The sequence below is a fragment of the Nyctereutes procyonoides genome, unplaced genomic scaffold (genome assembly GCF_905146905.1).
Source record: "Nyctereutes procyonoides isolate TBG_1078 unplaced genomic scaffold, NYPRO_anot_genome, whole genome shotgun sequence".
Classification (NCBI taxonomy): domain Eukaryota; kingdom Metazoa; phylum Chordata; class Mammalia; order Carnivora; family Canidae; genus Nyctereutes; species Nyctereutes procyonoides.
In genome coordinates, this window is record NW_026575155.1 from 174,057 (window position 1) to 200,644 (window position 26,588).

At 39.4% G+C, this 26,588-nt stretch overlaps 1 protein-coding gene across 1 annotated transcript; it reads right to left on the reverse strand.

Moving 5' to 3' along the window:
• Window positions 1-4,089: 4,089 nt before the first annotated feature.
• MRPL39 (mitochondrial ribosomal protein L39) lies at window positions 4,090-25,020 on the reverse strand. Its single transcript, XM_055313407.1, has 10 exons — window positions 24,930-25,020; window positions 23,714-23,920; window positions 21,456-21,595; window positions 18,882-18,981; window positions 17,836-17,903; window positions 15,353-15,465; window positions 12,422-12,487; window positions 11,378-11,531; window positions 7,536-7,583; window positions 4,090-4,193 (listed from the first exon to the last, which is right to left on the reverse strand). Exons 1-10 carry the CDS (start codon window positions 24,991-24,993, stop codon window positions 4,146-4,148), a joined length of 1,008 nt encoding a protein of 335 aa, XP_055169382.1. The 5' UTR covers window positions 24,994-25,020; the 3' UTR covers window positions 4,090-4,145.
• Between the last annotated feature and the right edge of the window lie 1,568 nt (window positions 25,021-26,588).

The following is a 26,588-nucleotide window of genomic DNA, read 5'->3' on the forward strand; positions in this document are numbered from 1 at the left end:
CAAGTTTTTATTTAAATTTTTGTTGGTTGGGACGCCTGGATGGCTCAGCGGTTGAGCATCTGCCTTCGGCTCAGGTCCTGATCCCGGGATTTGAGATCGAGTCCTGCTCGAGCCTGCTTCTCCCTCTGCCTATGTCTCTGCCTCTCTCTCTTTCCGTGTCTCTCATGAATAAATAAAATCGTTAAATAAACATGTAATAAATTAAATAAATTCCTACTAGTTAACACCCAGTGTATTTTCAGGTATAGAATTTAGCAATTCATCACTTACAACACCCCATGCTCCTTTCAAGTTAGAAAAGGATTTCTTGAATTTCTTAAACACGTATAAATCTCAAAAGAAAAAAAATGGGATAATTTCGACCACATTAAAAATAAAGATAGCACAAAGTTAAAAGGTAAGCCAGACTAGAGAGGATATTTACAGTAATAAAGGTTTAGCTTTCTGAATACATAAAGAACTCCTATCAAAAGGACCAAAGATCCAGTTTTTAAAAAAAAAAAAAGGCAAAGGCTACATACTGGTAACTCACAGAAGAGAACACCTTCTTGGTTAAAAAAATAAAGTGAAAAGATGCTCATTGTCGCTGGATGTTCAGTATTAAACAACTGAATTAAATGACAGGATCAGGCATAGGCCACCAACCTGAACGAATGATACGTGTTTGTGAGGGAGATGGTAAACAGAACCACCACTGCTGATAGGGAGTAAACTGGTACAACTATGGTGGTGACTACTAACATTTGGCAAAGTTGCAAGTGCATGTTCCACTTCTGGGTACATACCCTACAGCTGCTGTCAAACGTGCACACAAAGAAATATACACAAGAATGTTTTCTTTTCATGATACTAAAAAGTAAAGGGGCACCTGGCTGGCTCACCTGGTGGAGCAGGCAACTCTTGATCTCGGGGTTGTGGGTTCAAGCCCTGTGTTGGGTGCAGAGATTACTTACAAATATAATCTTAAAAAATTTCTAAAAAGTCAAGACCATCTGCAATGGCCATCAATTAGAGCAATTAATTAATTGTGGGATTCATCATACAATGGGATACGTGTACGAACACGTAGACTGTACATAGACTAGCTCTACACATATCAACATGTTAAATGTGAGAACATGATGCTATGTAATAAGTTTTAAAGGGATATGTATTGTGAGACCAATTATGCTTAGTTTAAAACAGGACACTATACACGGTAAATCATGAAGGGTAAGGATATGCACAAAAAGGATAGTAGCTCTTGGAAGGACATGACAACAGGGAGGTTTTCAATGGATAGGCAGCTTTTTGTTTATTTAAAAAGAAGGATCTGAAGTAAATAAGGAAAAGGTTAACAGTGGTTAAATCTGGGTAGTGACTATATGTCAACACTCTTGGCTGCAAACACTAGGATCTGCTCTAGCCAGTTTAAGCAAAGAACAAATGGCTGGCAAATGGGCTCAGGCTTGGGAATCCAGTTACACAACTTTGAAAAATGCCATTGCACAGGGAGAAGTACAGAGCATGGCCCACTTTGCACCAACTGCCTTGAAAGCCACAAGTCACTTCTCCCCTAACAAAACGTGCCACTCTATCTTCACAGAGCCACATCCAAAGTTCATATGTCTAACTGGTGACCTCGGATGCCTGTCTGAGCCCCCAGTGACAAGGAAATTCTGGAAATTACATTTCAGTCTTCTACTTGGTTAGATAAGATCCATAAAGTGGGAGAGTCACCAGAGTAGATACTGAAGCAGTACTAGGTACCCAAAAAGCAGGACAAATTCCACTCACACAGGCATTAAATCATTTTCCGTATTTTCCTGTATGCTCCAAATAGTTCATATTTAAAAAAAAAAAATCAAAATACAAATCCACCAAGGGTATGGAAGAGGAAAGCAGCAGCAAATTTCCAGGAATTTCCAAAAGACGTGACTAATATAACAGTAGAGGATGTCACCATTTAGAATATTAAGTGGAGGGAGCCCATCACAAGAGAACCAACCTGCCCAGATGGGCTTGGAGAACTCAAGAGGTGTAGAAAACAGAAGAGGAGCTTAAAAGAAAGAGATTAAAAGTCTATACAAACCACTTGACCTTGACCCCACATCTCCTATCTCCAAATATGGAAGGATATGGATTCTGGTCTTTCCTCCCAGGTAAACTATTGCAGGGATCTCATGAAATAAGTGGAATAAGCTCTCTGCTCTGAGAAGAATGAGAGCAGTCAGTATAGAAATCTGTCACCAAGACACAAGATCTTTTCTTTCTAGCATTTAGAAAATCTCCAGCATAATAGCCAATGTCGGTGACACAAGTTCAATTAAAAAGATTAGGATATAAAAGCCATAAAAAGGGGGGGGGGGTCAGGGGATACAGAAGACCAATATGGAAGATCCAAAATCCAACTAAACACTATTAAACAGAAAAAGGGAATAAAATATTTAGAAAGAAAAAAACTTTCTAAGCTCAAGAGATGTTAAATTAAAAGTACCACCTGGGCAGCCTGGGTGGCTCAGCGGTTTAGCGCTGCTAGGGCCCAGGGTGTAATCCTGGGGACCCGGGATAGAGTCCCACGTCGCACTCCCTGCGTGGAGCCTGCTTATCCCTCTGCCTGTGTCTCTGCCTGTGTCTCATGAATAAATAAAATCTTAAAAAAAAAATTTGAAAGCACCAAAGAGAACAATTAAAAACCTAGATACAGATACAAAATTTTACTTTATAACACCAAGAACATTAATATCCTAAAAGTATCCAGTGTGTATGCATGTGGGTGTATGGCAGGGCAGGTGGTATGAAAGAAGGCAGGGTTGCAGAGAATAGTTTATATGAAAAAGGAACAAAATCAGATGGGTATCAGTCTTTTTCATTAGCAACATCAGATACCAAGAAGATCCTTGAGTTGCTTGCAAAGTCTTGACAGAAAACTATTTTTCAATCTACAATTCTCTACCTAGCCAGTTGAACCAATGTAAGTTGCCAAACAAAGCTACTTTAGACATGCGAAGGCTCACTTAGACAGTTTTTCTCAAGATGTAATTTACTAGGGACTCCAGCACAATGAAGTTAATAAAGGAACAGGAAGATATGGTCTCTAAAAGTAGATTCCACCCAGGGAAGAAATAAAATCTTCAGAAGAAACCTGTGCACTAAGGCCAGGAATAAATTTCTTAGCAAAACAATTTTTAAAAAACTGATAATCAAGACTTGCCCCAGGCATGGGGAAGCAGTCACTCTTCACTGCTGTAGGGACAGCCACGTGGCAAAATCTTTTGGAAGCTAAGATCGGATAGTACCTGCCAAAAATTCTGTCAGAAATCTATTCCTACAAAGTATTTATACATGAGATGGTGCAGAGCAGTACACGAGAGCATGTGAGTGTAGTTACCTGGATCCAAATTCCAGATTTGCTACTGGCCAGTTCTATGGTCTGTCAGTTTCCTCACTTACAAAATGGAAATGCCTTCTCAACACATTGTGAGGATTAAATAAGAGATTCCATGTGAAAGGCTTAGCATCATGGCCAGTATATAGTAAATACTAAATTAACTTTGTAAATCCTCAGCTAATCTATCCACAAAACACTTGCCATTGTACACAAGGATGTTTATTGTGCCATTGTTTAAAATAGCAAAAGTGCAAACTAGTATGATTATTTATGCTTTTAAAAGATTCCATTTGTATTTGTACATATATGTTTATAGATAAAAAAGGATTGAAAGAGAAAACATGTCAAAGTGTTACATCTGCGGAGTCAGATGGCACAGGGTTGTTTCTGCATAAAATTTTTATTGTGAACAGCCTATGTAGTTTTAACCTTTAAAGAAAGTAAAAAGTAAAAAAATAATAAACAACCATATAAATCAAATGGAGAAAAATGACAGCTAATCTTTTTTTTAAAAAAGATTTATTTATTTGAGTGAGAACCCAAGTGGGGGGAGGGGTAGAGGGAGAAAAAGAATCCCAAGCAGACTCCATGCCAAGCACAGAGCCTGACACAGGGCTCCATGTGAGATCATGACCTGAGCTGAAACCAAGAGTAGGACACCCAACCCACTGAGACCCTCCGGTGTACCAACAGTTAATAGTTATAAGCAAACACAAATATTTCATAGAAAACTTTTATTTTAATTTACTATACATATTTAAATTTTAGGAAGTCACTAGGTCGATGCACTTTCCTCTGTAGGTTTAGTTTGATCTTCAGTTACCTGTAAATACACAAATACTTTATTTTTCTAATAACCACTTTTAGTTTTACCTTTCACCCACCATTTTAAATCATTCACAGCCCCTCTCCTATAATGACCGTTGGTCTTTCTCCTTCATTAGTAATTATTATAGAAACTTAAGCAGAAAAAGAAGAAAACTTACAAGGCCAGGTTCCCAATATATCAAGTAAAGTACAACAATTTCATTAAAAATATAATCTGAGGCGTGTCTAGACTTCTCCAGCTTGTAATTTTATTTTTCAATTACAAAATAAAATCATTCATGTGAGAAAAATACCAGCAATGCTATAACACGGTATTTTAAACCAACAGATTTTCTTGGAAGGTATAATTCTATTTTAAATACAGTGTATCACAGGTTTAGTAGAAATACGTATGTCCGTATTTCTATTCTGTGTCACTCAAACACATCAAACAGTTAAACTTAGTCCTCACCATCCCAATATCCACCCCCCCTCCAGCATTATCTTTCTCAGTGAAGGGCTCTACCCAGCTCTCCACACCTGCCATTAGAGAATCTGTGGTTCTCTTACATGCATATTCAATCAATAGTCCTAATTCTACCCAAGTGGCTCCCACTGTGGCACCTGAACTTCAGGATCTCATCACCTTCTATCCCTCTAACAAGACTGCTGGCTTAAGTCACAGCTTTCTTCCACACTGCCTCAGAGTAAGCTTTTAAACATGAATAGCTGACCAATAGGTCACTTCCTTTTTCAAATTCTCCAGTTACCTCTAATCACTTCCAGGAGGGGAATGCAAATTCCGTATTATGGAAGACAAGCTCCTCATATGCTATCTCCAACAGACTTTTTTTTTTTAATACATTTACTTTTTATTGGTGTTCAATTTGCCTCTCCAACAGACTTATTTTGTTGGACCCATCACCCACCCTACATATGAATGTACATTCAGGTTCATCTTAAATTCACCACGCTCTCCATTCCTCCATGCCTCTGGCAAGCAGCTTCCTCTGAGATAATGCCCAACCCATCCCCCAGCAAATTATCTGCCAGGCCCACTTTTAGTCATCCTTTAAAGCTAGCGTAAGCAACACCAATCCCTGGGAACCTCCTTTAACCAACCCATCAGCTTAGTATGGGTCCTTTTCTGTATGCTAGAACTCCACATGTACACCCAACTGTGGGCTTGTAAGTCCAGTTATCCAGTAAAGTAACTTCTCTGAGGCCAGTAAGTAGGTTTTGTTCATTTCTGTATCTACAGCTCCTGCCACATAACAGACACTTGGTATGTCTACGTTAGTTGAATTAATGAACCATATCTTTAACCCATTCCTTTTAAACAAGCAAAATGGAAAGAAGGAAGCTGAACCAGAATAAATGTTGCAAAAACAGCTACTCACTGATTCTTATTAGATACTCTGGGTTACTTCCTCTACTATTTTTCTACGTTATATACTCATTTCTTCTCTAGTTTCTTAATCTAAAATGATCATTATGATGAAGGGGATTAAGAGCACACTTATTGTGATGAGCACTGAGAAATGTACAGCATTAATGAATCATTATATTGTACATCTGAAACTAACAGCACTGTGTTAATACTTGAATAATGTATAAATTAAAAATAAATAATAAAATGATCATGTGACCAAAGAGACAAAATTATTCTACCCATTCAAAAATATTTTCTCTTCATGAGAAAATTAGATGTAATCTTTACACAAGAATATTATGACTATGTGCCTCAACAATAAATTCTGTCTGTAAAATTATTAATAAAGACTAGGTTTGTACATCATCATAAAAAAATAATTGCATAGAACACATACCAAAGGTTGGGCTCAAAATTTGGCATGACATATATATATAACAAGCCCTGAATGGGTTTAACAGACTGACTATAAATGTACCAGCAAAAACAATTAGAAAACCACATGAGGAGGTAGATAACAAGTGGAAATTTTAAGAATGGATGTTTGTTTAGAGATTATTCTGCTAAACATGAAATGTTCAATGAAGATCATAAGACTTGGATGAGGTACTGAAGAATAAGTAGGATGTATTCTATTATAGACAGGAAAAGAAATGGAAACAGATCCAGACAGAAAAACTGTCATGAATAAACAAACTTGAAAATAAGTCTGAGTTAACAATACTAATATCATATATTTGAAAGTTAGTAAGAGTAGATTTTAAAAGTTCTCACCACATACACACAGAATATGTAACTCTGTGAGGTGATGGGAATGCTAACTCACCTTACTGTGGTAACTAGTTTGCAATACATACATATCTTGAATGATTACAACATACATCTTAAACTTAGACAACACTATATGGAAGTTATAGCTCAGTAAAGCTGGGGAAAAAATAAAGTGATATAAGACTGGAAGAGAAGAAGAAGAAGAAGAAGAAGAAGAAGAAGAAGAAGAAGAGAAGAGAAGAAGAAGAAGAAGGAGGAGGAGGAGGAGGAGGAGGAGGAGGAGGAGGAGGAGGAGGAGGAGGAGGAGGAGGGAGGAGAGGAAAGAAGAAAGAAGAAAGAAGGAGGAGGTGAAGGAGAAGAAGGAGGAGAAGGAGGAGAAGGAGAAGAAGAAGAAGAAGAAGAAGAAAGAAGGGAAGGAAGGAAGGAAGGAAGGAAGGAAGGAAGGAAGGAAGGAAGGAAGGAAGGAAGGAAGGAAGGAAGGGTTTGATGTGTGTTTATAAGCTTGACTAGAGTGGAAAATTAGGGTAACTACGAAGGGTTCATGAGGCCAGATTACACAGAATAGCTATCAGATAATGTAAGTAAAGGATGAGCACTTAGTCCATGAAAGAGTAAATAGGGACAGAATAGCCAAAAAATATAATCATTCGTACTTGTGAAATCTAAATGCTAATGACACAGAATGAACTAAAAACACAAGTACTCAAATACTGTTTTTCAGGACATTTGCACATTGAATATGACAACCAATAGTCAACGCAGCTTTAAAATACATCTGAAAAATCTTAATCTTTAAATAAATGCTCATTAAGCTTACAAAAAAATTATCAAAGACCTAATTAACCCACTGGACCCACTAAGAACTATCACCTCTACAGAGCAGTATTCTTATTCTTCTTCAAGTTCTACAGTATCATTTCAACGATAGTAACAAACAAAAACAGGAGAATTGCCAAGTTACAACCATTCTCTTGCCAACATTCTACTGGAGTCAACAACTATAACACTGCTATAACACTGCTTTAGCTATTAAGACAACTAATTACTTTTTTCTTTCATTTTCTTTTCTCTTTTTTATTTGTTGTTGTGTTGTTGCTTAATTCCAATAAAAATTTCTTCATGAACAGTACTCGTTAGCTGTCAAAAAACACTTACCATTTTCCGAGATCTTTCCAATAGTTTATGCCATATAGTAAAATGTGCCTTGAAAAGAAAAGATTCACTATGAATTAAATAGAGCAATAAACTAAAATAAAAGGAAATGAGTCTTACATAGGTTTTAAACAAAAACATAAGAAGTCAGGAGGTACTAATGAGGCTAAATGGTTACAGAAGTAGAGAGTAGGGGGAAAAGGTACTTTACAGGATAGCTGCTTCATTTAGCATGTAAGGAAAAAAAAAAGTACTAAAAATGCCATTCCTCCTCTTTTATCCCTCCTCATCATTACCATAACAGACAGCACTCCTTCTAATGGGAAGCAAAACTCTGCCCCACTTTCCCATGGGCTGCAAGTCTTTCCGTAAATAGCCATTTTCAACAAACTAGAGGTCATTCTTCAATCACTAGCAATCACAAGGAGAGGTTCATCAAGAACCAACAGTGACCGACAGTGACATCTTCATGCTGAAACGGCAGTTCTACAGGATTTAGCAAACTAACCCAAAGAACAAGAAAAACTAGTGAAGACAATAATAAGATTATAGAACCAATTTATTTAATCCTTAACAATTTTATATAGGAGGGGAGTCTCAGAAGGCATAGATGAAAACTGTGCAAAATGCATAAGGATCACACCAATTTTACTAAGTCATTTAAAGGTGATACTGAGGGGGACACCTACGTGGCTCAATAGTTGAGTATCTGCCTTCAGCTCAGGGCATGATCCCTGGACCAGGGATTGAATCCTGCGCAGGGAGCCTGCTTCTCCCTCTGCCTGTGTCTGCCTCTGCCTCTGTGTGTCTCTTATGAATAAATAAATAAAACCTTAAACATAAATAAATAATAAATAAATAAATAAAATAAAGGGATACTGAAGGATATGTGTGGGCCAGTGACACCACACTGAATAACCTGGTAAAATCCAGGATAAAAGGTAAAATTACTATATGCATGTATAAATCCTTCTGGAGAAAAGATCAGCATCACATGTTTAAAAAGAAAATGATGGACAGCTGGTGCAGACCCTACAATGTGGCTGATGGAGAAAGTGGTATGAGAGGTCAGAGAGGCAGGCAAGGGCCAGATAACGTAGGGTTTTGTGAGACACGGTACAGGGTTGGTATTTTTATAAGAAGCCCCTGGAATGTTTTGGGCAAAGGGATTACATGATCTCATTTGTGATGAAAAAGGTTATTTGGCTACGAAGTAGAAAATGTGTTTCGGTGGGGGCAGAAGTGAAGGGATGAAAAATACAAGCAGTTTGGAAAGGGTAGTGGTAGTAGATGAGACGCTACACAACTGAGGGACTTGGCATGTTTTAGAATTAAGAGTTTAAAAGATTTGCTGATGGATGTCATGGGGCATGGATGGGAGGGAAACAGAATCAAGGATTACTTCACATCTAAGTAGATGATGGTGTCATTTACTGAGATGCAGAAAGCTAGGAAAAGAAACAGATATGTGGAAAAAATCAAACATGTAAAGGACAAAAGCTAAAAAGTACAAAACGCTGATGAAGGATTTAAATAAAAGATACACTATATTCATAGACAAGAAGATACAATTTAGTAAAGATGTCAATTCTCTGGGATGCCTGGGTGGCTCAGCAGTTGGGCATCTGCCTTCAGCTCAGGGCATGATCCCCAGTCCAGGGATTGAGTCCCACACTGGGCTCCCTGCAAGAAGCCTGCTTCTCCTGTCTATGTCTCTGCCTCTTTCTCTGTATCTCTCATGAATAAATAAGTAAAATTAAAAAAAAAAAAAAAGATGTCAATTCTCTCCAAATTGATATAAAGGCTTAATACAATTCTATCAAAATCCCAATAAGACTTGTCAATACAAAATGATTATCCCAAAATTAAATAAAAAGGCAAAGAATCTAAAATAGTTTAAACAATTTTCATAAATAATAACATAGGATGAATTATTCTACTTGATTTCAGGAACTGTTTATAGCTACAGTAATCAAGACTGTGATAGTGGCAGAAGGACAGACACACAGATCAATGGAACAAAATAGAGAACCCAGAAGAACCATACGAATATACCCAACTGATTTTTAACAAGGGTGCAAAAGTAATTTAATGGAGGAAGGACAGCCTTTTTAACAAATGATGTTGGAGCAATTTGACATGTATAGATAAGAAAAATGAACTACAACCTAAATCTCATACCTTATACAAAATTTAGCACAAAATGAACCACAGACTTAAATATAAAACTATAAAACTTTTAGAGAAGAGAATCTTTGGTATCTAGGTCCAAGCAAAGAAATCTTTGAAGTAACACCAAAAACATAATCCATAATCAGAAAAAATGATAAACTAGACTTCATCAAAATTAAAAACTTCTGTTCCACTAAAAACTTCTGATCTTTTGTTAAGAGGATAAAAAGACAAACTACTGATAGAAAATATATGCAATACATATTTAACAAAAGACTAGTATCCAGAATATACTGGGAAAAAACTCAAAATTCAACAGTAAAAAAGCAAACAATCCAATTAGAACATAAGCAAAAAACATCAACAGACTTTTCACCAAAAAAGATACACAGATGGCAAATAAACACATGAAAAGATGTTCAACACAATTAGCCAACAGGAAAATGCAAATTAAAACGACAGTGAGAAATCACTATAAACCTATCATAGTGGCTAAAATAAAAAATAGTGACAATGTCAAAAGCTGGCAATGATCAAAAAACTGATTACTAACACATTGCTGGTGAGAACAGTAAAATGGTAGTCACTCTGGAACACAGTTTGATGAGTTTCCTAAAAAAAACTAAGTATGTGCCTACCATTTGACCCAGCAATTGTACTCCTGGGCATTTATCCCAGAGAAATTAAAACATATATTCAAAAAAACCTGTACACAAATGCTCACAGCAGCTTTATCCATAATAGCTAAAAACTAGAAACAACCCAAATATCCTTTAACAGTTGAATGGTTAAACAAACCACAGTAGATCCATGTCACGGAAGACTGCTCAGCAATAAAAAAGAAACTACTATTGATACACAGAACTTCAATGAATCCTCAGAGAATTACACTGAGTGAAAAAAAGTCAATCCCAAAGATTATATAATGTATGATCCCACTCATAATATTCTTGAAATGAAAATTTGTAGAAGAGACTAACAGTTGGCAGGGGTTAAGGAGGTGGGGGTAGGGCAGAGGAGAGTGAGTGTGGCTACAAAAGGCAATCAGGAGAAAGCCTTGTGAAGAGATTGTACTGCATCCTCACTGTGTCAATGTCCATACTCTGGTTGTGAAACTGTACTACACTTTTGCAAGATGTTATCATTAAGGAAACTAGGTAAAGGTACTTGGGATCTCTATATTATTTCTTATAACTGCATGTGAACCCACACAGATTTTTAATTATCTCAAAATCCAAAGTTGAATTAAAAAAAAAAAGCATTAACAAGGGGTGGGAACAATATGGAAAATAACTCTGGGTCATGGGTCATGAATAGATCAGAAAAATTAGGGAGGAAGAGCCTGCCAAACCTAAGTCCACAAGGCATTCCAGAAGATCCTACCAATGTGCACTCCAATAATCCTCAGTGTACCCTCCTCCCTTATATTAATTTGAAAAATTAAAATTACTATCTCAGTTTGATTCAAGTTTTTCAACTAATATTTCTTTCGTTGAATGATCTATTTATATTCCAGGGAAAATTGTTTTTATCATAAACCTGAATTTACAAAGTATTAATGTCATATAACTTAATGAAAATCATAATGTATGTCCTTCAAATTGGTAGAAAATCAAGATCAGAATCACACCCACCCTCAAACTGGACAACCTGAAACTTTAAGCTTTACTTACTCTTAAGTGTACAGGTAAAGACAGACCCTGGAATCTTCGTACAAGATTCAACTGGTTGGCTTGAAGATTATGAACTGCTGACACTTCATACTGGAAACAAATACTAGTTCTTGGAATGAGAGGACCCTCACTCACATCAATGAAGTCACCAAATCTAATTTGATATTAAAAACAAACAAACAAAACTTCAAAATCAAACCATTTATAGTAGTTTGGAAAAAATCTATTCATTCTCTTTGGGAAAATGTCCCTAAATCAAGAACATTCCATGAGGTATGTTCAATTCAGTCTCTATTGCTCCTGATACAACAATCTCACACGACGAGTTAAAACTATGAAAATTAATGTCAAGTGACCTTGTTCTTTATTAGCATTGATATAACTTTAGAGATTTTTAAGATCACTGAACATATCACGCTATCAAGTGAATCCAATGTCTAAAACTGATCTACCACTTCATATATAAACTCATTGCAGAGTTTAGAACTCACTGTATACAACAGATTGTCCAAAGAGCAGCTTTGTAGAAGAAAAATATTAACTGAGTCAAGAAAACATGAGGCTGAGAAAACAGAGGCCATGAAGTCACTTCTGCATATGCATTGTCCTACCTCCCTCATCCCTGTATCAGAAAGCACATTCCTAGTTTACTTACTTATATGTAACATAAGTAGTAATTAACTAGTCAGTATTCATATTTGTACATAGACATGAATCACGTTCAATTCGTAACAATGAATATTTTGCCCAGTTTCAAAATTAACTTTTAAAAATCACATTTTTAAAGGATGTTTTCAACTCTCAAAATGCGGAAATAAAAATAACAATAAAATGAGGAACAGAAACTACAACTGCTCCTGAAGATAATTTAAATCTCCCAGGTACCACCATACCAAAACAATGAACAAAGCAGCAGAAATTAACGTATTAAGAATAACAAACTAGGGTACAAATTCATCTTTTTCAGTCATACACTACGTTCAGGTAACAATAAAGCTAAGCCTTCCTATAAATTAGCATGACAGCCAATGTATTTTTACTCACCTGTGTAGCTTAACTATTCTCTCAGGGTTCTGAGATGCCTTCTCTTCTATGAAATCCATTTTGTACCTAAAAAGCAACAAAGGAAAAAAAAAAAACTTTTCCATATATATATATATATATATATATATATATATATATATATATATATAAAGGTGTTTATCCCTCCTCCCTTTCTCTTCCTCTATAGCCATAGTTTTTGAAAGAAGGGTTTACACTTGGAGCCTCCCTTCCTTGAGTCTGGCCACAGCCTCACAACTGCACCAAACTGTTGTCCCCAAAGCCACAGGAACTTCCCTGGTTTGAATAGAATGGACACCTTTCTGTCCTCATTTCCACTGCTCACCTCCACCTCTCCAATTGCTCTTTTCCACCAGCTTCCATGACACTCCCTGTTTGTTATTTTAACTCTCTGGCCACTTTTCCCCTTCTCCACCCTCCAGGGGACCTGTCCTATAGCCTCTTTTCACAAAGCATCCTCCCTGGGCTGGCTCCTGAATGTATGCAGCTTTAATTACCACTTCTGCATTCCTCTCTTCCACAGTTCAGCTTCTAATCCACATCCCTCTCTGAGCTCTGAACTAGAGATCTAAGACCCTCCTGGACATCCACTACGATGTTCCAGAAGCATCTTATATTCTGCAATTCTCTCTCTTTTTTTAAAGATCTTATTTATTCATGCATGAGAGACACGGAGAGAGAGGCAGAGACATACGGAGAGGGAGAGCAGGCTCCCTGCGGGAAGCCTGATGCGGGACTCGATCTCAGGACCTTGAGATCACAACCTGAGCTAAAGGCAGACGTTCAAACACTGAGGCACCCAGGCATCCCTTATACTCTGCAATTCTCAAACAGAATAAAAACTTACTCCTTTTCCCACCAAACATATTCTTATTCCTGAATTCCCTAACTTAGTAAATGACAGTCAACCTCAGAGATTTCCTGCTTCTCCTGTCACATCCCCTCCATCTAATTCATTGCCAAGTCATGTCAATTCTACTGCCTAAACATCTGTCAAATCTACCCAATCCTGTCACTACAGCTAATAGCAGAGGCGGAACTAACTGCAAAGCCCAGGTTCAAATCAAAACTTTACCACTCACTACTAAGAGCTTTGTCCCTCTCTACCCCAGAGCTAAATGAATACTACGTGTGTGTATGGAAGGTTGGGAAGCATTAATTCACACAAAAACATCCACTTACTGCCACACCCCTCTGCCAAAGCCCCCCATACATTATTAAGGGAGCCAATTCCCTTGAATACTTGTCCCTTTTGCCCTACCTCTAAGAGACGTACCTGTCCCGAGAGCCAAAACCACTGAAGGCTCCCCCTATAGCAGAAAGGCTCAATCACTGATCTATCTCTAACCATCCAAAATTTTCTGTCCCCTCAAACTTGCCCCCAGACCATCCCTGCCTGGTTCCATACATTCAACTAACTTTTCAAAGTCCTCCAAGCCCCTCCTAAACTTTGGAAGCGAAGTGGAGGGAATGGGAAATCTCCTTGAATGAACATCTATAGTACACTACGATAGCTATGGACCACTTAAATATAATTAGTCCTAAATGAAATATGCCTCAAAAGTAAAACACATCAGATTCTGAAGATTTGTATGAAAAAGAGAACATAAAATATCATCAATTTTGTAATATCACATGTTGAAATAACATTTTAGATATAGTTTAAACAAAACATATTATTAAAATGTTATAACTTCACCTTTTGACTTTTTTAATGTAGCTATTAGAAAATTCAGTTATATAGATGGCTCACATTATCTCTCTATTAGACAGCATGACCCTAGAATGGCAGCACAGAAGTGTCTTGACATGTTCTGATAATCAAAGGAATATTCTTTTTTTTTTTTTTTTTAATGATAGTCACACAGAGAGAGAGAGAGAGAGAAAGAGAGGCAGAGACACAGGCAGAGGGAGAAGCAGGCTCCATGCACCGGGAGCCTGACGTGGGATTCGATCCCGGGTCTCCAGGATCGCGCCCTGGGCCAAAGGCAGGCGCCAAACTGCTGCGCCACCCAGGGATCCCTCAAAGGAATATTCTTATAGAATCAATGGTAGTTTGGTTCTACAGAACTTTCTGCAGTCTAGTTCAGTTTAAATAGTAAGTACATCCCTACTGTTTTTAAGTCTGGTTCCAGGATATGTGAAATATTATAAACTAATCCTATGAGAACTTACATCTCAATTTATAAATACTTAAAGAAATTCCAATCCATAACATTGAACAATTTGCAGGGGCATATTCTGTCTTGAGAATCTAGTATCTATGTTATGTTTTTCACAATGCAGATTTCCCTAATTAGTTGTAATTTCAATCAGATTAATGTTAAAATATAGTTTATGTTGTTACAATTAGTAGAAGGTAAATTGGAAGTTTTCTGAGTGGGAAAGGGAATTGAGGACCCAGGGAGGATTTAAAATGTTGACAAAGAAAATCCACCAGGTGGGTAATTCTGGTACAGAAGACTAAGACTGGCTCTATGAATGTTTTACTTGGGCAGTTAGCTCCCTCCAGACAACTGGCATCCTCTGTCTCACCCTTGTCATTTAAAGAGCAGGAGGATGAGAAGGAAAGGCTGCCAAATGAAAAAACATAATACAGTTCCATACATTATATCACTTCATGATGGGAGGAAAAAGGGGAAACACACTGTGATGTTGCTACAAAGCGAAGGACTGGCCAAAGAAACAGAGAAATAAGAAAAAGTGAGAAAATTACGGAAGGTGGGGGAGGGGTTTTTTCCGTGAAATAAATGAGATGAATCACAGTAAATAGGCTGGTACAGAAAAAGAGATCTTAAAGCTAAAAATAAAGTGTCTTATACACATTAAACATAAAGATTCTGAAGAACTATTTTCTTCATTACATATAATTTTGGGAGGTTTAATCTCACTTCCAAAGAAGCCAACACTTACTTGTTGTGCTGAAATATTTCTAATGCCACTTTTGCTTCCACTTCCAGAGTTTCAAATGGAAGATCTTTATAAATTAAAGCACGAGCATCTTTTGTGAGGGAACGTAGGTTCTCCTTCAAAATGAAAGTATTAACTTTTTGTAACAACATAAAAGCATTTCTCCATAAGGCAGATAAGATAAAACTGTAAGCTAAATATTATAAACCTAACTAAAAGAAAAAGCAAAAGCAAATTTGTTAGGAAAGAAAATTATTAATTTATAACAATTAAATATTTGGACCATAAAATGTAGGGTTAGCAATTTATCCCAATCTATAAACTATGAAACTTGTTATTTACTTGTAATTAAGGTCCCAGCCTATATTAATAGTTATTAAAGATAATCCTACAAAGAAATCTTAAACATTTTAAGTTATACAACCTCATAAATGTTTATTAAAACAATGACGCAACTGGAAATACTAATAAAAGTACAAACATTTGTTTACATTGTAAACTACACTTTTTTAAATGCACAGGAAAAAAATCATTGTCATTCTGAAAGTTTCAGCAGGAAATGTAATGTCGTCATTGGCCCTGCCCAAAATACAGCATATATCTAATATTAAAAATTCTCATTTAATGAAAAGTCACTTTTATGCAATTAAAATGATTAATACACATTAACAATATTTATGATTTTAATAAAAACTGTAATTAAGTTTTCATATTATAAATCATTACTAATACAGAAAAGACCAAGCACTGTTACGCAAGTGATTTTTGTAAGAAAATTCTTTCCATAAACTTCCTATTAGACTTTTTTGCATGAAATGACTCTTCTCCATTCTTAATGGCACCATTTATAATAAATTCACATTCATGATTTTATCCAACTGTTACTTGAATGTAACTCTCTACCACTTTTTCTAAATGATCCACCTAACCCCATGGTGCCTGCAATTAGCTAGTATTTTTTTTTAAAGTTTTATATTTAAAAAAAGGATAAGGAAAAAAAAAGGATAAGGAAGCAGCAAGTTTCATAGATAATGAGAACCAAATCTTGATCTTATTAGTTTTTACTCAACTCCCCCAATACAGTGAGAATCCTTTCTTAAATTTGAGGGCATATCTGAAAAAGAAATTAAACTGACACAAGTTCAGAGATCAGAAAGAAAGAGTTTGGTCTCTTCCCTGCCCTGTGGCCCCCCACCTTTCTTTCTACTCTCTTCCCTTTCTCCTTTTCTCTCTTTGTTCCTTCCTGTTTCTCTCCTTCCTCCTTCATGATATTAAGCAATTTAAACAGGATTATACTAGAAATAACTTCCAAAGCCAGAATTTAAACCTGGATCTGCACGGACTCCAAAATTTTGCTTTTAGAAACTACAATATTTCACTAAATCTAAAATGTACCACTAAGGAAAAAACACTACCAATTACAAGATGCTAGCTACTGTAAGACACATTTTTTTCAGAGAGATTAAAATGTGAAAAAAATATACACTGTACCATTGATAAAATGGTATGGTACACCACCTTTCTTTTTCTGATCTCCAAACTTCTAATTTGCAAGACATATAGTTTTGCTTAAGAATCAGGCATTTGCCTCTTCTCCCCAGTCATAAAGTGAATTTCTAGGCTTAACATCTCAAGGTCATCAACACACCCTCCCTACAGAGCATCTGTTTTAGATCGTCCTTGTTAGCCAGGTCCCTGGTGCTACCCAATTCCTAGACCTAGAACACTCATTACACAACCAGATCGTTTACCAAGAGTCTAGTTTGTTGCAATTTGAGTTAGTTTTGTCAAAGTCTGATTCTTAATTCACTCTACTTGTCTACTTGTGTCTTCTCCCTCGTACATAGGGAGATCTCACAGTATGCAACAGGCTAAAATGGTTTAGGGCAGTGGTTTCCAAATTATGCTCTGAGGATCTAAGAAAGTAAGGAGGCTCCAGACCTCCCACCACCACATCAACCAAGGTGGTTCAGCTTCTTCTGTATTTTATATTCCGGGCATCTTGAAAACTACTATCTTAAGAAACAGAATGAACAGTACCAGGAAGAAAGTACTTTAAGCAGGCTATAAAGCTTGCATAGAACTGACCATATTATGAATACCCCCATTAATTTGCCTCTATCTTGAATACACTGAAAAAGCACAACACGGATAGATAGCTATGTAAGTGGTATCTTTTAAATATCCTCAACATAGGGGACCCCTGGGTGGCTCAGTGGTTTAGCGCCTGCCTTCAGCCCAGGGCGTGATCCTGGAGTCCCGGGATCAAGTCCCATGTCGGGCTCCCTGCATGGAGGCTGCTTCTCCCTCTGCCTGGGTCTCTGCCTCTCTCTCTCTCTCTCTCTCTCTGTCTCTCATGAATGAATGAATGAATGAATAAATAAATATCCTCAACATGCAGTATCATTCAACAATACTGTTATAGGAATCATTCTAACAAAGAAAGGCACAGATTCTAAAATTAGTATTCCAAACACTATACTTACTTTTGTTGGCATCCACTCATCAAGTCTCTTATCCAGAACTACATCATAGCAGAAGGCTCCACAGATTACTGTAAATTCAACCAAAATGAAAGGCAAAATCAAATCTGTCACAGAATTACTAATTGGCAACAATTAAATATTTAGACCATAAAATGAAGGGCTAGCAACCAATCTCTCTCAACTCTACAAATTATAAAACTGTAACCATTACCCCAGTTCTTGCCAGAGCTCTACCAACTTTCCCCTTCCCAAAAAACTAACTCACCTTTTGTGAACACAAAATCACTCGTATTTTTTTAAACACTCATATTTTCTTCCAGAATATTATCACTATAGGTATTTCAAATAATTACTAGGCATAAAAATTCTAAAAGAGTAAGATATTTAATATGTAGATGAATGAATAAATGGACACGAAACGAATTTCTTTTTTAATGTCTTCTAAACGTCTTCATTTTTGTTTCGTTATTAGAATCATTCATTGAGCTTTTTAAATATTTTTGGTGCAAATATTTCTATCTTTTTAAAAAAAATTACAAATGTGATCCTACCACACATACTGACCCAAAATCCCAGTTATATCAAAATTACAGAGTGTAAACTCTCCCATCTCCCCCAAATGGTGTCCCTCTCCAGAGTGATGGCCATTTTCTGGTGAAATGGTGCCACCTAAACACAGCTTTCTCCAGAATTCTATTTATACTCTCATTTCCTCCTCCTCCAATTCAATTTAGAAATACATGCTTAAAGTGATAGAAAACAAACCCCAAGACAACGTAATTACATGAAATTCATATTAAAAAAAAAAAACACATTCTCCTTGAATTCTATTATGTTAATTATTGACCTCCAAAAATTAAATAAGATGACTACATTACCCACTATAAATGGAATATATGTGACAGTAATTTATATTACATAAAATTAGAAATAAGCTCAGAAAAAAAAGCTCTATAAAGTATCAAAAATAGGTACCAAGCTATTCAAAAATTACCAAAATGTGTTGTGTGTGTGTGTGTGTGTGTGTGTGTGTGTGTGTACATTACCAGGAACTTCTGGAGCTCTGATCAAACTGACCACATATTCATCTTTGAATGCCCTCTCTATCACACAGCCCATCATCATGGCACAAGAACGCCAATAAGCCTAGAAAAATAAAATACACACAAACAAAATACATATTAAGATTCACTAAAGTTTCTTCAATATTAAAATTTAGGTTAACTTTTGACTTAGGAATTATTTCTCTGTTCATCCTCAGCATGAAGTAATAGTGAACATCAGACTACAACATTACCTCTATGATGCAAAAAGCACAAAAGAACGAAGCACCAACTTGTGCTGTTGGCAGTTTCTGCACAAGTTATCAGATATTATAATGTTTATCAAGTAACAGATAGTTTTATTATCTGGTAGCAACTTTATCTTTAATCCAGGATAAAGGTATCTCATTAACAAACTTGTGCTAGAGTAATATATATATATAGATAGATAGATAGATAGATAGATAGATAGATAGATATAGATATATAGATATATAGATATAAACCTGTTTAAACCATATGTAATTGAGAAGGAAAACTCAACTTTCAAGAATTTATGACTCCTACCCTATACCTAATATCACATAGCACATCACTCAAGTTATTCATATTTACAGCAAAGCAACCTATTAACTGGGCTTTTCTTTACTAGCATTTTGATGCCTGGACATGCCTAATATGGGTATCCACACAATGACCTTGAGTCATAAAGAGAAACACATACCTGCACCATACCTGCCCATCTTATGTCCCATATGGGCACCTGACTTTCATAAGCTCATTACCACAGCTGAGAACTAAAAAAGTGGGATCACTTGGCTGTGTGTAGCAGACACTGTTCCAGAATGTTTCTTACAGAACCACATAACATACACGAAAAATAAGTACAAACCCAGGCCTTGAAGACAAGCAGCAAAATGCACTTCCTCATCTATCCTACTTAAATGTTTTTAATGTCTGTTGAACTCGAGTCAGAATGCCTAGATTATAATCTAGGCTCCAGGGACGCCTGGGTGGCTCAGCAGTTGAGCACCTGCCTTTGGCCCAAGGCATGATCCTGGAGTTCCAGGATCGAGTCCCACATCAGGCTCCCTGCATGGAGCCTGCTTCTCTCTCTGCCTGTGTCTCTGCCTCTCTCTCTCTGAGTCTCCCACGAATAAATAAATTAAATTCAAAAAAAAAAAAAAAAAAATCCAGGCTCCACGGTTCCCTAAACTGAAGCTACTGAAACTCTTTTTGTTTCAGTTTATCTATCTGGAAAGTGGGAATAATGATACCTATTTTTATAGGATTTTTATGAAGATTAAATGGGTCAATACCAATAAATCACCTAAGACAGTGCTTGACACATAATCAATACTTGATGTTAGCTATTATCATCCTGTCATTTTCTTAAGGGTTTCGTTACAACCTCTTTGTAATGAATACCTATTGTACGTATGTCAAGGACTAGGTCATGGGACATGATCCCTGTCTTCACAGAGCCAAGAATCCAATGCATTCAACGGTTCATATTGCAAGGCAATATTAAAATACTGTATCCAGAGATATTAGCCAAGTGTTGTAAGGCTCTAAAGAAAAAAGGGATTCATTCTGGCAAGAAGAAACTGAGAAGATTCCACAGATATTTTAACTGAACTATAAAAGAAAAACAGGATTTTAAGGGAGGAAGAGGGCAGCCCAGGTGGCTCAGCGGTTTAGCGCCGCCTTCAGTCCAAGGCGTGATCCCGGAGTCCCGGAATCAAGTCCCACGTCCGGCTCCCTGCATGGAGCCTGCTTCTCCCTCTGCCTGTGTCTCTACCTGTGTGTGTGTGTGTGTGTGTGTGTGTGTGTGTGTGTGTGTCATGAATAAATTAAATCAAATAAATAAATGAATGAGTGAATGAATGAATGAATAACAAGTAGGAAGAAAATACCCAGAGTTGAAGAAGAGCATTAATAAAAGCCAGGAGGCTAACACAGCCTAAACCATTAGTGATCAAGTCCTCTAATATGGCCAGAGCAAAGAGGAAGTGGAAAGAAGCCATGGAAGTGAAGCTCGAAAACCATACTGGATCAGATCACACAGGGCCTGGAAAGGCATGGGAAAACCTTTCAGGTCATTCCTGAAAGTTACCGGGTCGGGAAAAAGTGACACAACTAAGGATTGTGTCATTTAATAAAACTCTTACAGTACTACTCAGGAAGTCTCTAGTATTAAAATACGGAGTGGGGGCAGATGGTTAAAAAGTTACTGAAATAATCCGACAATGGTCAGAGGTTGAATTCAAGCAGTTGAGGCAATGAAATACAGAGTAACCAATAAATGTTAGTGGAATAAAGACATGGATGTAAAAGACAAAGTATATCGTCTTCTCAAAGCCAAATACAAAGAAAGGAGGCCAAGTTCAAGGATATTTTGAATTGTGAAAATGCCTAACCAACAAGCAAAACACTGATTATCTAGTACATTACAACATTTGACCTTGGCCATATCTGCACATTTCAAGCTCTGCAGCAAATAGATTTTAATAAAAAAAAGAAGAAGAAGAAGAAAAAAAACTAGAGGGAAAAAAAAGAACATAGGGGCAGAAATACCTTATTCACTTCTCCTGGATCACGATCTTTGAAAGTAAGAAATTCAATTTCACAGGATTTGGTCAAAGGCTTATACATGTCCCAAGGCTGTCCGTCCACAAGAGCCAGGATGGACTTCCTGCAGTACCACTCACTTAAATCTAGGAATTTAGAAGAATAGGTTGAAGGTCTAAATCTAACAAAACCCAAAGTGAAAGATCACATGTTTAAGTGCTACATTAAGAGATAAAACAACAGAAAAGCAAGATTCTGCAATGACCTCCTTCAGGAGAAAAAAGTCTTATATATTACATCTGTAACCAATAATAAATAATACCCAACACAACCAATGTATTAACAAAATTCCCAAAAACACTTACAAAAATCATTAAGGCTAAGTCTAATTTCAAATTAATCTGTCAATTATTAAGGAGTAAAATAATGCTCTAAGAGTTACACTTAAATGAGAACAGCGTCATGAATATACTTGGATATATGCACACACAACTTAGGTGAAAAAAAAAACATATAAACATACATCCATAGTAAATCTGGTCTAAATGGGTTTGAGGTCTTGCTCCCAAACCTCCTGTTACTTCCCTAACATGGCCTGTTCAAGTTAAATACCATTAATGGTTTTTAATTTTTAGTATGAATTCACATATAAGCCAATCAGCTCTGGTCTGTTCTTTGACCAGAATGCACTCCAACTCCAACCCTGATTAGATATTTTTCAAGTACATAGCTACTCACAGAAGTGGCAAAACTACAGGTACAGGATCTAAGATCCTTATGGAGGGGATCATGTCTCTTTTTGTTCACTCATTAGTACATTCAGAACCTAGCACCACACCTGTAATACAGTAAGCACTCAAAAGTATAGTGAATGATCAGAGGTATGAATGACAAGCGAATGTCTGCGTAGGAGTCATGCTGAGGGTGGTTCAAAGGCTTCATCTCCACATGTGAAATAGAACTATAAGAAGTATTAAATAAGGAGTAGGAAATAAGGAGTAGAAAACTCCTTAGGGCTTGCACTTTGTTTATCCTCCTCTGTCCAATAAATGTTTACAAACAAGTAAAGAACAATCGTAAGTACCAGACTAAGGTAAGATCAAGAGTGCAGACTGGCTTAAACTTTTAACTAAAACTGCTAATTACTTAAAAGGAATTATTACTGAGTTTTTCAAGTTTAAACAACGCGGCTACTCATGCATAAGTGAGCATGCTGGTGTATACATCTATTCTGGAAGCTTCCTAAATTTAAACATTACCAGTTCTATCAAAGCATTTGGTCAAAAATAATACACAGGGGCACCTGGGTGGCTCAGTGGTTGAGCGACCACCTTTGGCTCAGCTGGTGATCCCGGCGTCCTGGGATCGAGTCCTGCATCAGGCTCCCTACAGGGAGTCTGCTTCTCCCTCTGCCTGTGTCTCTGCCTCTCTCTGTGTCTCTCATGAATAAATAAAATCTTTAAAAATAAAAATAATAAAGAGAGCCCTCCCTTCCCTTCACTGACACACCAAATCACACAGAGCTTACCTCCTTGAAGCTATGAACACAACACATACTGTTGCCCTAATCACATTCGCCCCCATGCATGCATCCATTTACACATTTACTACACTCACACATAAGTAGGAACAAAAACATAACACACAGGGAGGTGACTGGTAAGTAGATAAGATTTAAGTTAGGCCATAAAGAGCGAGAAAGGAAAAGGAGGCCAAAAAAGCTGGTCATCCAAGGCCAGGGCAGTTCCTCGGCCCCAAATTCTTTTGATGAGACCCACATGGTGACTGCTCCCATTACCCCAGAGCCCTGTCTGAAAAAGGTCAAGGGGCAGCCCTGGTGGCTCAGCGGTTTAGCGCGACCTTCAGCCCAGGTCGTGATCCTGGAGACCCGGGATTGAGTCCTACATCGGGCTCCCTGCATGGAGCCTGCTTCTCCCTCTGCCTGTGTCTCTGCCTCTCTCTCTCTGTCTCTCATGATGATAGACAGATAGATGTAGATAGATAGATAGATAGATAGATAGATAGATAGATATAGATAGCAAGTCCCAGGACAACCTGTGCATTATGGTACCAAGCTGTCAAGGCCCACAGGACCCTCAGGAGCTAAAGCGACAAGTGAACCGAGAGCACGATGCTCGATAAAGAAGAACTTCCGTGAGTTCAGGGAGCAAGAACCTGGCCCTGCGTCCCCCGAGCCCGCTCCTCCGCAGAGCTCACGGAAACCGTCAGGTCTGTATCAGTCTGCATCCCGACGCGCTACTCACGCATAGCACAACTGTAAGGCGTGGAAACGTTTTTGTTCATCACAAAGACAGTGCCAGGGTCCGTTTTCCCAACGTGCTTGACTTCGATCTTCTCAGTCCGAGGAGTTAACGATAACTGCCTGGTTTTCTCTTTATTAAAGAGGTCATTCCGCATTTCTATCAGTTCTGCCGGTGACAGGCGAGACGCTGGGGATGCTGCTATCGATCCTGCGTAAAAGGTACAAGAAATGCGCACAAGTGAAAGAACGAAAAACACCCCGGGGTTACCCCAGCCCGCACTATCCTCCTCCAAGGACAGGCAGGATGGGAGGCCACAGAAATTTTAAGATGCGGTTTCCCAGCCCCCTCCCCAAAAAAAAAACGCGCTCGCAGATGAACCTGAACCTGAAACCGTATTTTTTTTTTTATTTATTTATGATAGTCACACACAGAGAGAGAGAGAGAGAGAGGCAGAGACACAGGCAGAGGGAGAAGCAGGCTCCATGCACCGGGAGCCCGACGTGGGATTCGATCCCGGGTCTCCAGGATCGCGCCCTGGGCCAAAGGCAGGCGCCAAACCGCTGCGCCACCCAGGGATCCCCCTGAAACCGCTTTCTAATATCGATCATTAAAACATGCCACAAAGCACAGAAACCCGCGGCGGGCCCGGATCCACACCTTTCCTTCAACTTTTGCTCTCTTCGCCCCCGGACGTGCCCTGCCCGCCAGTTTCCTCTGTCGTGCTCCCATCGGTCCTTTACAGGGAGAGGAGGGGAAAGGCAGCAGGAAGCACAGAGTCGGGGCGAGTCGCGGGGAAGGTGAGCAAGAGCAAGGCTGTCGCTCGGCAAGGGCCGGGACGCGGAAGCGGCAGGACCCCGGGGATGCCTCCCCGAAACGGTCAGTGTCTGGAGCGAGAAACGCGGAGCTTACTTCCCAAACCCTCAATCGGGAGCATGTGACACAGCCCGCACGAGCGCTCCAAAGGGAAACCAGGACACGGCTGCCCGGGCCGCGGGCTGCCCCCCCGCCCCCAGGGGCCCGAAGCCCCTCCCGCCGCCCCGGGAGCCCCCGCGCCCCCAGGTCTGTAAGCTCAGGCCGCGGAGCCGGCCACAGCCGGGACCTAAAGACCCTCCTCCGCCCCGCCCCGTGGGGCCTCCCGGCACCCGCCTCAGGCCCCAACCGAGCAGACAACCCTTCAAGCCTCGCTTTCCGCGCCCCCCGGACCGCGGAAACTCACTCCAGCCAAGCCCGCCACCGGGGGCGGCCCGCCCGAGGCGCAGCCCCCAGGCCCGCGCGGCCATTGCCGCCTTCGCTGCGGAAGGGACCGCCTCGCGCAGCTCCTCTCCTGCCCTCCTCCCCGGAAACTCGGAGCACGCACCCCGCGTTCCGTAGGACAGTTTTGTTCCGGTCCCGACGCTCGCGGCGGCGCGCCGCCTGCAGGGGGCGCGTTTGCGCCTCGCTGAAGATCAGTGCCGGAAAAATGAATGAATGAAGGGATGAATGAATGAATGAACGAATGAACGAACGAATGCATGCATGAATGAGAAAGAAAGAAAGAAAGAAAGAAAGAAAGAAAGAAAGAAAGAAAGAAAGAAGAAAGAAAGAAAGAAAGAAAGAAAGAAAAGATCAGTGGCGGGAGGTCGCGCCCCCGGAGTTGGGGTACTTTCCGATGCGCGCGGAAGGTGACCCAGAGATGCTGCGCCCCAGGACCACCCGGCCGCCCCCCTCCTCCGGGGGCTCTGCAGGGAAACTACGCGTCCTCTTTGGAGGCGCAGAGTCCGACCCGCGCCTTCACCCTCCTCCCTTCCACGGGTTCGAGCCCAAAGAGCTGGACGAAACCCTTGCTCCCGGCAAAGAATATTTCTGGGGAGAAAAAGTGGGGGGAAAAAAAAAGAAAAAGTGGGGAAAGACGACTTCCAATGACTCTTGCTTTCGTGGTTAGCCTGGCGGGTCACGCTGATGACCTCTTCAGTCTGGGGTGTGCAAGTTCTCAGGGTTTTTAGGGGGGCAAGTGGCCTGCGCCAGGGTTCTCCATTCATTGGGCCGTTGAAGGGAATTCTGCAAGCCCTGGAGCTCTCTTTACAAATTAGATCCGCTTGTGCGGTTATGTAGAGAGGATAGAGAGCGTGTTCAAGGCATCTGGGGATGCTGGCAGGCCGGCCTAGAGACCAGAGGGGTACAGCGGGACCAGCCTCTTGCGAGGGTGCCTGGCTGCGTGCAGGATAGAAGTCAACATCGAGGCAACAGGTGGGGAAAGTGGGGTTTGTTGAAGGTATAGAGAGCGTGCAGGCACAGACCGGGTGTCTGGGAGGCTCAGAAAGGAAAAGAGAGAGCCTCGTCCTAGCTTGGGACCTGGGAGTTTTTACTGAGGACGGTGGTGTCCTCTTAGGCATCCAGGAACCGGTTAGAACAAAGATGAGGACTCAGGTCTTACTCCTTCCAGCCAGGGGGTCTTGATGCCCTGATATCTAGCTCCGGTGGTCTGGAATTCCAGGATAGCTTCCTCGCCATTCTCACCTGAATGGAATAGGATAGAACAGAACAGAACAGAACAGGGGCACCTGGGTGGCTCAGTGGTTGAGCATCTGCCTTCGGCTCGGGGCGTGATCCTCGGGTCCTGGGATGCATCCCACATTGAGCTCCCCGCAGGGAGTCCGCTTCTCCCTCGGCCTTTGGCTCTGCCTCTCTGTGTGTGTCTCGAATGAATGAATGAATGAATCTTTAAAAAAAAGAGAGAGAGAACAGAATAGAATAAGTGTTGCCTAAAGAAATCATTAGCTCCTTGTCCCTTACAAAGACTTAAGACTATTTGTGCTATAAGGCATGCATAAAGTGGGGGTGCAGCGCCTAACAAGAATAAAGCTGGAAAAGGGGGCAGCCCCGGTGGCTCAGCGGT